Below are 16,283 nucleotides of genomic sequence, written 5' to 3' on the forward strand. Positions count from 1 at the left end.
AAGATTGCCCTGTATTCGGCTCCATCCATCTTCCCATCAACTCTGACCAGCTTCCCTGTCCCTGCTGAAGAAAAGCATCCCCACCACATGATGCTGCCACCACCATGTTTCACGGTGGGGATAGTGTGTTCAGGGTGATGTGCACTGTTAGCTTTCCCCCACACATAGTGTTTTGCTTTTAGGCCAAAAAGTCCCATTTTGGTCTCGTCTGACCAGAGCCCCTTCTTCCACATGTTTGCTGTGTCTCCCACATGGCTTCTCACAAACTGCAAACAGGACTTCTTATGGCTTTCTTTCAACAATGGCTTTCTACTTGTCACTCTTCCATAAAGGCCAGATTTGTGGAGCACGACTAATAGTTGTCCTGTGGACAGATTCCCCCCTGAGCTGTGGATCTCTGCAGCTCCTCCAGAGTTACCATTAATGCTCTCCTTGCCCGGCCTGTCAGTTTAGGTGGACGGCTATGTATTGGTAGGTTGGCAGTTGTGCCGTACTCTTCCCATTTTCAGATGATGGATTGAGCAGTGCTTCGTGAGATGTTCAAAGCTTGCGATTTTTTTTTTTTTTTTTTTTTTTTAATAAACCCTGCTTTAAACTTCACCCCTGACCTGTCTGGTGTGTTCCTTGGCCTTTATGATGCTGTTTGTTCACTAATATTCTCTTACAAACCTCTGGAGGCTTCACAGAACAGCTGTATTTATACTGAGATTACATGACACACAGGGGGACTCTATTTACTAATTAAGTGATTTCTGAAGGCAATTGGTTCCACTAGATTTTAGTTAGGGGTATCAGAGTAAAGGAGGCTGAATACAAATGCAAGCCACACTTTTCAGATATTTGTAGAAAACGTTGAAAATGATTTCTCATTTTCCTTCCACTTCACAATTATGTGCCACTTTGTGTTGGTCTATCACATAAAATCCCAATAAAAAACACTTACGTTTTTGGTTGTAACATGACGAAATGTTGAAAATTTCAAAGGAGGTATGAATAGGTTTTCAAGGTACTGTAATATGATAAAATGCTATTCATTAGTGTTGCATAAATAAATGTGAAACCCCACTTCCATTCTAACCACTGCGTGCATTGACAAGATAGGATTACGGTTTCCAGGTTAAATGGGGAACATAAAACCACAAATGTTACCTATAAATAAAAAACACACAATCGCCACTTAAAAACCCCAAAAATGGACAAAATCTTACCATATACAGAACATATTTTTCAGCCTCCTGAGCACCAGATAACTGAACTCGACTGGCCATGTCTTGTAGGGAAAGGGTAAGAAACGTCTGTAGGAGCGAATAAACAGATTTATTACAAGAATTCAGAAAAATTTATATATTCTCCCCTTTGGTACTGAGTGGCAGCACTGCACCAGTATAGGAGTAGGTTCACATATGTGTGGGTTGGAAACGCATGCGTAATTGAGCAAGTTCCTGAACTGCAGGCAAGATGTGCTGCTCTTTAACAGTGAAGCGTGGGTGCTATTCTTAACAGCACACACCCCCCCCCCCAAGCATTGGAAAACAAGTGCGCTAAAAAAAGAAATTAAAAAAAAAAAAAAAGGGTCGGGGACTTTTCCCCACGTTTCTTGCAGGTACAGCAGCCCATTCAATCAAGCATGCAATACTTTGAACCTAGGCTTAAAGTGGTACACACTTAATGGTCAATTTGTATTCAAATGCAAATGGCTGTATAGCCAGTATCTTTGGACTTCTCTTATGTTTTCCTGTTTGGTCTGCTAAATATACATAATTAAAAGCGTTTTTATATTTGATCGATTAAAAAAAAAAAAAAAAAAAAGTCAGTTGATCCTGTCAGAAAGCGACTTCTCTTCTGTGTACCTTGCAGTATTATGCGCCCAAATTATCTCACCTGAATGGACTACAGAATACTTCCCCCTTCCCCCCCATGTATGGAGAGGAGGACTGGGGGAAATGGTCTGAAGCACCGACACTTCCTGCCTTAGGGAAAAAAAAGGAGAAAAAAAAAAAAAGCTGCTTCTCTCTAGTTACAGTATGATGAGTGAGCGTTGTCACCCTATAGGACAGGAGGTGCTAGTGGCAGGATCATCATGTGAAAATAAAGGAAAAAAGCCCTTGGGAAAAAAAAATGCAGCCACCACATCACAAGAGTTGTAAGCTGCAAAATATTAAATATTTATTGGTGTGATAGGGTGACAATGCTGCTGTGCTGCTTCTAAATTCAGAGCAGAATTGTTACCTTTTAGGTTGAGTGTGCCTGCTTTCCTGACATGACAGGAATGCATTGATTGCCAATCCTGAGACCAGCTAGGAATCATTTTAAAATCACTGATCCCAAAGTTTGCATAACAGCAATACCAATTTATCCTAAACTTTTGTGGTTCACAAAGTTGTTCCAGGTAGTACTGACCACAACAAAAAGGTGGTCACTGTAACAGCCAGGCATCTAGCATTTTCTGACCAACAACAGAGGCCACTGACCCGTTCTTTAAAAAAAAAAAAAAAAAAAAACAAAAAAACAAAAACAGTGAAACAAAAGAGCAAAATGAATGCAAAGATGGTCTCTTCCAACTGCATGCTCAAGGTGACTGCACCTCCCTACTCCGACCCCAACATCACAATCCTCACTTTGTCCCCTACTTTTTGCAGATAACCCATTGTAGGCCCATTATCTAACCCCCCCCCCCCCCTTTACATCCTCTCTCATACAACACTTACCCAGCAACCCTTAGCCCTCTCCCCTCAATTGAAACATCTTGGCATGATTGTACCCTTGACTTTACAGCTATACAGATGTGCCTCCTTAGTACACATTCCATCTCCCCCTCTCATTCATTATCAACTCCTCCCAGAGAACAGAGTGAGGCATAACACCAAGGATTGTATTCCTACACTTGAATAATCTTTAACCACTTCAATATCAGGCACTTTCACCCCCTTCCTCTCCAGTCCAATTTTCAGCTTTCAGGGATATCACACTGAATGACAATTGCGTGGTCATGCAACACTGCACCCATATGATATTTTTTTTTTTTTTTTTTTTTAAAGACAGAAAGGGCTTTTCTTTGGTAGTATTTAATCACCACTGGGATTTAGATCTTTTGCTAAATGAGACAGAAAATTCTGAAAAAAAATCCTTTCTTCATTTGTTATAAAATGTTGCAAATAAGTAATTTTTCCTCTTCACTGATGTGCGCTGATGAGGCTGCACTGATGAGTGTAAATGTCTCGTCACAGGAAAGCCGGTCACCAGTTTTCCTTTCCTCATGCTGCAACAGCGCTGAAGAGAAGGAAATGCCGATAACCAGCATTTGTTTACATGTGATCAGCTGTGACTGGACACAGCTGGTCACATGGTAAAGAGCCACCGTCATTGGCTCTTTACCTTGCACTGTGTCCGAGGGGCACAGCTCACCACTGATCGCTGTGCTGGCAAGATTGTGAGGATGTCATATGGTGTATTCCCAGGATAAAAGCGGTCTCACCCGGCCTATTTTACAATGAACCGTTAAGAAAACTACCTTTTATATTACTGATATGCATACCATGAATATGTGTACCATGATTCTGCTATCTTTGCACTTTGCTCTGAGTCATTTTAACAAACGATTAACTGAAAACACTGAGAAACCAACCTAGATATGAAAATAAAAGAAAAAAAAATTTAGCAGACATTTCCTCCATGTGTTCCAGGAGCCTCATGCTCTAGGTTAGAAAGTCTACAGACTTGGGTGCTCTCTGAGCCTCACTGTCAAAGTCAGAAGTCTACGGGACGGGGTGTAAGGTCTCTTACTTTGGTAAGTCTTTGAATATTCTTTTTGTACAGGGAGGACAGACATTGTTTCACCAGCCCCATGTTATTGTCTCTGGTAAAGGTCTCGCTGTGTTTGTTCACCAGGTTCCGCAGCTCTGACGGGTTGTTGGTTGAATAGACCTGTGCTAACTCATGGTAGGCATTACTAAGAGGCTGCAAAAAAAAAAAAAAAAAAAAACAGAACAGAACAAATGTCAATGAAAAACACAGAAACATAGCTTAAAGACTATCAAAGCTGTGTTTTTGGGCACATTCCAGCCCTACTCCCTCATTAAGGCCCTCGGCCCATTAAGCACTGCAATTTAAGGGATTTTCTTTGTTCATTCGATAGTTTCCTACACTATACTCAGGTCAAATCAAACTGCAAAAGGAATACAAAAGCTGCAAAGCAACTGCTTTTGGCAACTCTCTTTAACCATATGTGATACAAAATCGGTATCCAAAAATAGCAAACTGATACAATAAACACGCTATATATTGACACTCAAAAGTCCTACTTCACCCTTGAAAGCCCAAAATTGTAAATCAAACCTTTTTAGTGTCAGTGAAATTATTTCAAAAACTCCAAAATTATTCTTTCAAATTCTGATCCATAATCCCCGTGTGCCTCCAAAAATGCCGTATACCTCCAAAGAATAAAAATAAAACTGGATAGTGTGTTATGCTGTTATACTGAGGATAATACACTATCAAGTTTTATTTTTATTCTTTGGAGGATGCTTATGCTTTGGAGCCAAGAATTGAAAGACTCTTGGCTGGCTACAAAAAGCGTTTGCAAAGTTCTAACGATGATTTTTGTGGTGCGGACGTAGAAGAGGTTTTCTTCTGATGACTCTTCCATGAAGACCATATTTGTACAAGTATCTCTTTATAGTGGAATAGTGTACCACAGCTCCAGTGTCTGCCAGATCTTTCTGGAGGGATCGTGCAGTCAAACGTGGGTTTTGAATTGTTTTTCTCACAATCCTGCGAGCTGTTCTGTCTGATATTTTTCTTGGTCTTCCAGATCTTGCTTTAACTTCCACTGTTCCTGATGACTGCCATTTCTTAATTACATTCCGAACAGAGGATATTGACATCTGAAAATGCTTTGCTATCTTCTTCTAGCCTTTTCCAGCTTTGTGAGCGTCAACTATTTTCAGTTTCAGTTTTCTAGACAACTGCTTAGAAGAACCCATGGTGCTGATTGTTGGGGCAAGGTCAGATGAGTCTGGGCATTTAAAACCTTTGAGATTGACATCACCTGGTCTTCCCAGACGATGATTGAGAACAATCCATGACACTGGCAGGTCTCAGCTTGGCAAAGGGGGCAGTGCATGCTATAAATTCTGCAAGGTGCCCAAACTTTTGCAGACGCCATTTTTTTGTTTTCTGTTATTTTGAAAGTGTAAATGATGGAAATAAAATCTAACTTTTGTTGACATATTATAAGAATGTCTAATCTGTAATTTGATGCCTTTTGGAGATTTTTCCATCTTTCCTTGGCTTCTTTATGCACATTAATACAAATTTTTAGCTGGGGTGCCCAAACTTTCGATCCCCACTGTATATGATATTATATATATACACACAATAGAGTGAAAACTCTTACAGTGACTATCCTTATATCGTTTGTCTTATTACAGGATGGGGACATTATGGTGCTCTATATAGAAACAAGGCATACTACATATATTGCAACAGGCGGAAGATCTACTGGGCCTTATCTTGTTTCAAATATTAAAGTGGTTTGCAGTCCACATGTTGTGGTGAAGAAACCATTTAAAGCAGGCCTCTGCTATTTGCATCTATCTCTCCATCAAGACAACAGGGACTCTTTCAGTCATAAGAATCCTTGCAACTATTCACGTATATTACAGATTAATGGGCCCCAACCACGTGTGCCTGTATAGGGTTGTACTGCATCTATCCAGTATTACATCATTGGGGTTATTCCCCCCCCCTTTCATATTATATTTTACCCAATTGCCTTATATAGGCTTAGGGCTATGCCTCTCTCCAAATGGTAACTGTGTGTCTTTTTTGCGTGCATGTGATATGACATACCTATGGTATAATTTTTGGAAAATCTCCTTTAATGCGGTGTATATATGCTTACATATATAGCATGTGATATTGCATACCTATGGTATAATTTTTTTGAATATACCTTCTCTAGGGAGTGTTACCTATGTGCCAGTGCTGCAAGTGCTTTAGACTATGGTGGTCATAGCCTTTGCAGCACATATACCTAGACCGGTCTTGGTGTGATTTTAATGGTTTTAGGTCTGTGTGTATTGTCTCATACTGGGGTGATGGTAAACCAAGGCGATTGCCCATATGTCAATCATTAATGTGAAATAAAGCATAATTTTTGGAAATTTTTCTGAGTATCGCATTCTGTTCATAATGTAGCCGCTTTCCTGTGAATTTCTTTTCACAAACCCCTTTTTGGTATGAATGGAATCATCTATGCAGCTACTCCTTCTTTGTTTGTCCTCCATAGCAAGCGGTTTGCTATGGGGACATCCGTTGTGCGTGCATGCTCCTGACCTGTGTGTCTATGAAGCCGCGTTCAAAAGACATACATAGCGGGACTTAACCCCGCTCCCGACTTCCTATTTACTACATTTGATAGAAAGCAGCAGGAGCCAATGGCTGTTGCTGCGGTTTGTGTCCCTGTGTGAAGAGGAAGCGAGGGGAGAAGAAACGCAGCTGTGCACAGCGCTGATCTCTTCTCCCCATTCTTCCAGTTCACACAGGGAAGGAGAACAGGGAGACTAAAAAAAAAAAACACATTTTATTTTAATGCAGGCAGTGCATTAAAGGTAAAAACACATTTTTAGTTTAGTATTGCTTTAAAAGTGACTGTACCTAAATATTCCACGCTTGCGTCAAGCCCCCCTGACATTACTTTCCCCCCACCTCCTATACTAGGGTTCAATCACTTCCTCAATGCTCGCTTAGGAGAAGGTGATGTATACATTGCCCTCCAACTTAATTCCTGGGATACCAAGGTCGCACATCCCAGGAAGAATTGGTTTTCCACCACCCACAAAAATCTGTGATATCTTGCAGGAGGGTAACATGTAAAACAAATGACGTGCCACCAGATCGCACAGCACGTCATCGGGCAGCCAGCTGCAAGGACCAGGAAGAGACTACTGGCTCCCCATGGCAGTGCAGAACAGGACTTGTCTAGAGCAGTGTGAGAGAAGGTGACAACACTGGATCCACTGGGCTTGCAAATATAGTTATACATTGTAAAACACCTAAGGTAGGAAGGAAATAGAGAATTATTTTCAATTGGAGGTGCAAGTTTCTCTAAAGAGGTTGAACTTCAGAAGCAGTGTGCTGCCACCCAAGGTACCTTCATTCATCCTCAACTGATGTGGCCTCGGAATACTGAAATCTAATTGGTTACTAAAGCTTTGAGCAGTTTGCAAGTCATCACTACTACCTGAACCCGGACAGTTGTAAATCAAAGCCACCTGTAACAGCTCACCTTAATGAATCTACCGACGATCTGTGAGGTATATTTAGGCAGCTGCTGAACTTTTCCTAGAAGGATCAAAGAAACTAGGATATACTTTTTATAAGATTCCAACATGATGTGACTGACTGCCATGGCCGGCGTTGTAATTGCCTGGAGATGAGAGAACAGAATAAATCAAGTTATAAAATAATGATTTATGAGCACATGATTGGTTCAGGCTACCTATAGCAACCAGATTCTATCTCCCACTGATTAACCCCCATATGGTAGCCTAACACATGAGTGGCAGCAAAAAGGGTGAGCTTTAATGATCACACACCATACAAACGTGTTGATGGGCGGCTGATACTTGTGTGCTGAGAGAGCACAGAGACGGTCTGTGGAAGACAGCTCTTAGTCCCCACTAATGAGGGGCCCGGCTCCCACCCTCATGACTGTTGTGACAGCCAATCAACGTTCACATGATCGACCAATCTTTCCCATCCCCCCAGGATTGAGAACCTCATAAAAGGGACACCAGAACATGCAGGAAAGCGAGAAGTTTGAACCAGAAAACAGAAACTAATCTTCCCTTCACAGACTCACAATCATCAGATTCCAAACAGAAATGGGAAAAACCAGATAAAAGTCTTCAAATTATTATCAGTGGTGTATTATGGGCGAGTCTTAAAGGTTTAGTTCAACCTTTATCCTGCTTGAATGGCTCTTGCAGCGATTTCCTCCAGCCCCAAATCTGCATGAAGGGTGCAGAACTTGTTACAGGGCTGGAGGAAGAGTGGCTGGGAAATTGTGGCGACATTAATGACATAGCTGCGTAGGAGAGCTTTACTCACTCCCTTTTGGTTGCCCCATCGTTGGTGTTATTGGGAGGAATTGTGCCCCATCACTGGAGGGAAATGATGCCCATTTGTTAATATTAGTGGATAAAACAGTGCCCCAAGAGCCTGATAAAAAGCAAAAGGGCCACATCTGGCCCCCGGGCCACAGTTTGGAGACCACTGGTATAAAGTATAACCAAAGGCTTTTTTTTTTTTGTTAGTTTGGGATAAGGGTGAGAAGGATTAGAACTCCTGTCAGTTATTATTGATGTCTGTGTCCAGTTTAACATTATTATTGAAAGAGACCTGAGGTACGTCCATCGTCATTTCCGGAACGCGGTGACGTCATTTCCGGCGCCCGCGCCATATTGGGACTCCATGAAGCCACATGTCATGAGGACAACTGAAGATATTTGCTGTTACCTGCTAACATGTGAGTGGGTATTTTAATTTTTATTTCATAAATACGACAATATTACACTATGGAGCCCGTTTCGTTTGTGTCTCTGAGTGGGCCCTAGAGGTGTCGCCAGAGCGGTGGAGTGCAGGAAGAGGTCTGGCTAAAGCTACAGTCATTTCAGTCTTATTGATCTGCAGGAGATCGTCTGAATACTATTATAACGCTGGTTGGCCCTTGCGGTCATTGCAAGGAGGTGAGGGGGCACTCAGACCATTTTGGGATTTTTTTTTGGCACGTATGACACATTCACGTGTATGAAGAGTTTTTCACCTATGTGCACAAAGTGGACTGATTCATCACCCCTTAGTCACGAATTAAGTGCGGGTCACCTTGGCACCAGTGATTGATATGTTATCATATATTATATGCTATATTATTATTAAGGGTGTTTTATTCACCTATGATGTTGTCATTTTATTTGTATGCATTTTCTGAGTTTATTTAGTGCTGGCTGTGTGTAATATTAGCGCTGCACCATTTATATTATATTTTTGTTTTGTGGTATTCATTGGTACACAGTAGGTGCTAGCAGCTTTATATCAGTTAGGGCAATCTAAACGCAGGGGCTTTTTTACACTATTTTTAAGATATTCCCTTAATTTGCAGGGATTCACTCTCAATTCCTGTTTGGTTACAGGCCTCAAAGTGAGGGGAAATCTCCGAAATGGGACACAGATGGCAAAAAAAAAAAAAAAAAATAGAATCTGGGTTATGACCCTCCCTTACTCTTATCCAAAAATGAAAAATGTTTTGCCTATAATTTTACTTAAAGTGTTACTAAACCCACAAATCACAAACCTGCAATCTCTATATGCAGCAAAGCATGCTTGTTATACTCACTGTGGAACCAAAGGGGTTAATCCTCCGCATTGTGTAAAAAGGCTGTTTGATCCCATCTTCCCTGATCCTCCCCTTCCACTGTTCCCAATCCATCTGCTGATAGCAAAGAGCTCTAGGAGTCACTCTGCACAAGCCCAGTGTAGTGTGTATTGCTAGAGTTTTTTCTTTTTCTTTGGGAGGGACTGATCAGTACAGGACCAATCAGCACTGTCCAGAGAGTAAGGGGTTATGCAGCCTCATAGGACATTCCAAGCAGAATGAAAACTCCTATAAGATTAACCAGTGCTTGGCTGGACACTGATGGAAATCGCGAGACTGCGATATACTGCGGACAAGAAAAGGTATTTAGCAAGTTTATACTTACTAAAATAATTGGATTACCATGTTGTGTGTACTGTGGGAGACCAGATATAGTGAATGCAGGGGGTCCGGGGAGAGCGGATCTAGTGAATGCAGGGGGTCCGGGGAGAGCGGATCTAGTGAATGCAGGGGGTCCGGGGAGAGCGGATCTAGTGAATGCAGGGGGTCCGGGGAGAGCGGATCTAGTGAATGCAGGGGGTCCGGGGAGAGCGGATCTAGTGAATGCAGGGGGTCCGGGGAGAGCGGATCTAGTGAATGCAGGGGGTCCGGGGAGAGCGGATCTAGTGAATGCAGGGGGTCCGGGGAGAGCGGATCTAGTGAATGCAGGGGGTCCGGGGAGAGCGGATCTAGTGAATGCAGGGGGTCCGGGGAGAGCGGATCTAGTGAATGCAGGGGGTCCGGGGAGAGCGGATCTAGTGAATGCAGGGGGTCCGGGGAGAGCGGATCTAGTGAATGCAGGGGGTCCGGGGAGAGCGGATCTAGTGAATGCAGGGGGTCCGGGGAGAGCGGATCTAGTGAATGCAGGGGGTCCGGGGAGAGCGGATCTAGTGAATGCAGGGGGTCCGGGGAGAGCGGATCTAGTGAATGCAGGGGGTCCGGGGAGAGCGGATCTAGTGAATGCAGGGGGTCCGGGGAGAGCGGATCTAGTGAATGCAGGGGGTCCGGGGAGAGCGGATCTAGTGAATGCAGGGGGTCCGGGGAGAGCGGATCTAGTGAATGCAGGGGGTCCGGGGAGAGCGGATCTAGTGAATGCAGGGGGTCCGGGGAGAGCGGATCTAGTGAATGCAGGGGGTCCGGGGAGAGCGGATCTAGTGAATGCAGGGGGTCCGGGGAGAGCGGATCTAGTGAATGCAGGGGGTCCGGGGAGAGCGGATCTAGTGAATGCAGGGGGTCCGGGGAGAGCGGATCTAGTGAATGCAGGGGGTCCGGGGAGAGCGGATCTAGTGAATGCAGGGGGTCCGGGGAGAGCGGATCTAGTGAATGCAGGGGGTCCGGGGAGAGCGGATCTAGTGAATGCAGGGGGTCCGGGGAGAGCGGATCTAGTGAATGCAGGGGGTCCGGGGAGAGCGGATCTAGTGAATGCAGGGGGTCCGGGGAGAGCGGATCTAGTGAATGCAGGGGGTCCGGGGAGAGCGGATCTAGTGAATGCAGGGGGTCCGGGGAGAGCGGATCTAGTGAATGCAGGGGGTCCGGGGAGAGCGGATCTAGTGAATGCAGGGGGTCCGGGGAGAGCGGATCTAGTGAATGCAGGGGGTCCGGGGAGAGCGGATCTAGTGAATGCAGGGGGTCCGGGGAGAGCGGATCTAGTGAATGCAGGGGGTCCGGGGAGAGCGGATCTAGTGAATGCAGGGGGTCCGGGGAGAGCGGATCTAGTGAATGCAGGGGGTCCGGGGAGAGCGGATCTAGTGAATGCAGGGGGTCCGGGGAGAGCAGGACTAGTGAATGCAGGGGGTCCGGGGAGAGCGGATCTAGTGAATGCAGGGGGTCCGGGGAGAGCGGATCTAGTGAATGCAGGGGGTCCGGGGAGAGCGGATCTAGTGAATGCAGGGGGTCCGGGGAGAGCGGATCTAGTGAATGCAGGGGGTCCGGGGAGAGCGGATCTAGTGAATGCAGGGGGTCCGGGGAGAGCGGATCTAGTGAATGCAGGGTCCGGGGAGAGCGGATCTAGTGAATGCAGGGTCCGGGGAGAGCAGATCTAGTGAATGCAGGGTCCGGGGAGAGCAGATCTAGTGAATGCAGGGTCCGGGGAGAGCAGATCTAGTGAATGCAGGGTCCGGGGAGAGCGGATCTAGTGAATGCAGGGTCCGGGGAGAGCGGATCTAGTGAATGCAGGGTCCGGGGAGAGCGGATCTAGTGAATGCAGGGTCCGGGGAGAGCGGATCTAGTGAATGCAGGGTCCGGGGAGAGCGGATCTAGTGAATGCAGGGTCCGGGGAGAGCGGATCTAGTGAATGCAGGGTCCGGGGAGAGCGGATCTAGTGAATGCAGGGTCCGGGGAGAGCGGATCTAGTGAATGCAGGGGGTCCGGGGAGAGCGGATCTAGTGAATGCAGGGGGTCCGGGGAGAGCGGATCTAGTGAATGCAGGGGGTCCGGGGAGAGCGGATCTAGTGAATGCAGGGGGTCCGGGGAGAGCGGATCTAGTGAATGCAGGGGGTCCGGGGAGAGCGGATCTAGTGAATGCAGGGGGTCCGGGGAGAGCGGATCTAGTGAATGCAGGGGGTCCGGGGAGAGCGGATCTAGTGAATGCAGGGGGTCCGGGGAGAGCGGATCTAGTGAATGCAGGGGGTCCGGGGAGAGCGGATCTAGTGAATGCAGGGGGTCCGGGGAGAGCGGATCTAGTGAATGCAGGGGGTCCGGGGAGAGCGGATCTAGTGAATGCAGGGGGTCCGGGGAGAGCGGATCTAGTGAATGCAGGGGGTCCGGGGAGAGCGGATCTAGTGAATGCAGGGGGTCCGGGGAGAGCGGATCTAGTGAATGCAGGGGGTCCGGGGAGAGCGGATCTAGTGAATGCAGGGGGTCCGGGGAGAGCGGATCTAGTGAATGCAGGGGGTCCGGGGAGAGCGGATCTAGTGAATGCAGGGGGTCCGGGGAGAGCGGATCTAGTGAATGCAGGGGGTCCGGGGAGAGCGGATCTAGTGAATGCAGGGGGTCCGGGGAGAGCGGATCTAGTGAATGCAGGGGGTCCGGGGAGAGCGGATCTAGTGAATGCAGGGGGTCCGGGGAGAGCGGATCTAGTGAATGCAGGGGGTCCGGGGAGAGCGGATCTAGTGAATGCAGGGGGTCCGGGGAGAGCGGATCTAGTGAATGCAGGGGGTCCGGGGAGAGCGGATCTAGTGAATGCAGGGGGTCCGGGGAGAGCGGATCTAGTGAATGCAGGGGGTCCGGGGAGAGCGGATCTAGTGAATGCAGGGGGTCCGGGGAGAGCGGATCTAGTGAATGCAGGGGGTCCGGGGAGAGCGGATCTAGTGAATGCAGGGGGTCCGGGGAGAGCGGATCTAGTGAATGCAGGGGGTCCGGGGAGAGCGGATCTAGTGAATGCAGGGGGTCCGGGGAGAGCGGATCTAGTGAATGCAGGGGGTCCGGGGAGAGCGGATCTAGTGAATGCAGGGGGTCCGGGGAGAGCGGATCTAGTGAATGCAGGGGGTCCGGGGAGAGCGGATCTAGTGAATGCAGGGGGTCCGGGGAGAGCGGATCTAGTGAATGCAGGGGGTCCGGGGAGAGCGGATCTAGTGAATGCAGGGGGTCCGGGGAGAGCGGATCTAGTGAATGCAGGGGGTCCGGGGAGAGCGGATCTAGTGAATGCAGGGGGTCCGGGGAGAGCGGATCTAGTGAATGCAGGGGGTCCGGGGAGAGCGGATCTAGTGAATGCAGGGGGTCCGGGGAGAGCGGATCTAGTGAATGCAGGGGGTCCGGGGAGAGCGGATCTAGTGAATGCAGGGGGTCCGGGGAGAGCGGATCTAGTGAATGCAGGGGGTCCGGGGAGAGCGGATCTAGTGAATGCAGGGGGTCCGGGGAGAGCGGATCTAGTGAATGCAGGGGGTCCGGGGAGAGCGGATCTAGTGAATGCAGGGGGTCCGGGGAGAGCGGATCTAGTGAATGCAGGGGGTCCGGGGAGAGCGGATCTAGTGAATGCAGGGGGTCCGGGGAGAGCGGATCTAGTGAATGCAGGGGGTCCGGGGAGAGCGGATCTAGTGAATGCAGGGGGTCCGGGGAGAGCGGATCTAGTGAATGCAGGGGGTCCGGGGAGAGCGGATCTAGTGAATGCAGGGGGTCCGGGGAGAGCGGATCTAGTGAATGCAGGGGGTCCGGGGAGAGCGGATCTAGTGAATGCAGGGGGTCCGGGGAGAGCGGATCTAGTGAATGCAGGGGGTCCGGGGAGAGCGGATCTAGTGAATGCAGGGGGTCCGGGGAGAGCGGATCTAGTGAATGCAGGGGGTCCGGGGAGAGCGGATCTAGTGAATGCAGGGGGTCCGGGGAGAGCGGATCTAGTGAATGCAGGGGGTCCGGGGAGAGCGGATCTAGTGAATGCAGGGGGTCCGGGGAGAGCGGATCTAGTGAATGCAGGGGGTCCGGGGAGAGCGGATCTAGTGAATGCAGGGGGTCCGGGGAGAGCGGATCTAGTGAATGCAGGGGGTCCGGGGAGAGCGGATCTAGTGAATGCAGGGGGTCCGGGGAGAGCGGATCTAGTGAATGCAGGGGGTCCGGGGAGAGCGGATCTAGTGAATGCAGGGGGTCCGGGGAGAGCGGATCTAGTGAATGCAGGGGGTCCGGGGAGAGCGGATCTAGTGAATGCAGGGGGTCCGGGGAGAGCGGATCTAGTGAATGCAGGGGGTCCGGGGAGAGCGGATCTAGTGAATGCAGGGGGTCCGGGGAGAGCGGATCTAGTGAATGCAGGGGGTCCGGGGAGAGCGGATCTAGTGAATGCAGGGGGTCCGGGGAGAGCGGATCTAGTGAATGCAGGGGGTCCGGGGAGAGCGGATCTAGTGAATGCAGGGGGTCCGGGGAGAGCGGATCTAGTGAATGCAGGGGGTCCGGGGAGAGCGGATCTAGTGAATGCAGGGGGTCCGGGGAGAGCGGATCTAGTGAATGCAGGGGGTCCGGGGAGAGCGGATCTAGTGAATGCAGGGGGTCCGGGGAGAGCGGATCTAGTGAATGCAGGGGGTCCGGGGAGAGCGGATCTAGTGAATGCAGGGGGTCCGGGGAGAGCAGATCTAGTGAATGCAGGGTCCGGGGAGAGCAGATCTAGTGAATGCAGGGTCCGGGGAGAGCAGATCTAGTGAATGCAGGGTCCGGGGAGAGCAGATCTAGTGAATGCAGGGTCCGGGGAGAGCAGATCTAGTGAATGCAGGGTCCGGGGAGAGCAGATCTAGTGAATGCAGGGTCCGGGGAGAGCAGATCTAGTGAATGCAGGGTCCGGGGAGAGCAGATCTAGTGAATGCAGGGTCCGGGGAGAGCAGATCTAGTGAATGCAGGGTCCGGGGAGAGCAGATCTAGTGAATGCAGGGTCCGGGGAGAGCAGATCTAGTGAATGCAGGGTCCGGGGAGAGCAGATCTAGTGAATGCAGGGTCCGGGGAGAGCGGATCTAGTGAATGCAGGGTCCGGGGAGAGCGGATCTAGTGAATGCAGGGTCCGGGGAGAGCGGATCTAGTGAATGCAGGGTCCGGGGAGAGCGGATCTAGTGAATGCAGGGTCCGGGGAGAGCGGATCTAGTGAATGCAGGGTCCGGGGAGAGCGGATCTAGTGAATGCAGGGTCCGGGGAGAGCGGATCTAGTGAATGCAGGGTCCGGGGAGAGCGGATCTAGTGAATGCAGGGTCCGGGGAGAGCGGATCTAGTGAATGCAGGGTCCGGGGAGAGCGGATCTAGTGAATGCAGGGTCCGGGGAGAGCGGATCTAGTGAATGCAGGGTCCGGGGAGAGCGGATCTAGTGAATGCAGGGTCCGGGGAGAGCGGATCTAGTGAATGCAGGGTCCGGGGAGAGCGGATCTAGTGAATGCAGGGTCCGGGGAGAGCGGATCTAGTGAATGCAGGGTCCGGGGAGAGCGGATCTAGTGAATGCAGGGTCCGGGGAGAGCGGATCTAGTGAATGCAGGGTCCGGGGAGAGCGGATCTAGTGAATGCAGGGTCCGGGGAGAGCGGATCTAGTGAATGCAGGGTCCGGGGAGAGCGGATATAGTGAATGCAGGGTCCGGGGAGAGCGGATATAGTGAATGCAGAGTCCAGAAAGACCAGATATAGTGAAGGCAGGGTCCTGGGTTTAGTAACACTTTAAATATACCAATTAAAAAAGTTGTTATATCTGTTTAAATAATTGCAAAAAAAAAACAAAAAACAAAAAAAAAAAACTGTTGATCTGCCAGAAATTTTGTGATCTAGCTCTTTTAGCTCTCTGCCTGTGCTGCACTGTCAGTTACATTGTTCTTACATTTCTCCATGGACTACAGAACAACCACCCTTTTGATGGAGATCAGAAGGGTTATGTTTTTTTTTTAGCCTCGTCTTTGAGTGGCAACTCTGCTGCTCGACTACAGATACAGTACAGCGAGTGTTGTCACTGTACTGTAGAAGGCTTGTTACTGGTAGGATCTTCAGGAGAAAAAGCTTTTGACGGCTTGTCAATTTCTAGCCAAAAATGTATCTAGTTATGGGCAGCCTAGTTTTAAATCCAGATACTATAAAAATGTGGCCTGTAAGATGACCACCAGCAGGGAGCCCACTGGTGACTGGTCTTTACCATCGACTTGCCTTGTTTCTGGCAGACCTTCCACTGCTCAGCTCCTTTTAGAATTTTGCATCAAATAATTTTCTTAGTTAACCTTTTTTTTTACATCACTGACACCATGGGGTTTATTTACTAAACCTGGTTGACTCAGAATCTTGTCCACTTCTGCATAAAAACCAATCAGCTTCCAGGTTTTATTGCTGAAGCTTAACTGAACATGCTGAGGTTAGAAGCTGATTGGCTACCATGCACAGGTGCCCAAGATTCTGAGTCAACCAGGTTTAGTAAATCAGTCATTCGCTT

At 48.7% G+C, this 16,283-nt stretch overlaps 1 protein-coding gene across 2 annotated transcripts in view; it reads right to left on the bottom strand.

Moving 5' to 3' along the window:
• Positions 1-16,283, bottom strand: part of COPS3 (COP9 signalosome subunit 3) — a 40,417-nt gene that overhangs the window by 5,788 nt on the left and 18,346 nt on the right. For both annotated transcript variants that reach the window (XM_089656720.1, XM_089656721.1), the window contains exons 7-9: positions 7,289-7,429; positions 3,784-3,957; positions 1,209-1,295 (exon numbers count right to left, since the gene is read on the bottom strand). In XM_089656720.1, coding sequence (XP_089512846.1) covers positions 1,209-1,295; positions 3,784-3,957; positions 7,289-7,429 — 402 coding nt within the window. The remainder of the gene's footprint in view (positions 1-1,208; positions 1,296-3,783; positions 3,958-7,288; positions 7,430-16,283) is intronic.

This window comes from Staurois parvus, unplaced genomic scaffold (genome assembly GCF_062004578.1).
Source record: "Staurois parvus isolate SC_StPar_1 unplaced genomic scaffold, SC_StPar_1.0 ptg000931l, whole genome shotgun sequence".
In the NCBI taxonomy this organism is placed as follows: domain Eukaryota; kingdom Metazoa; phylum Chordata; class Amphibia; order Anura; family Ranidae; genus Staurois; species Staurois parvus.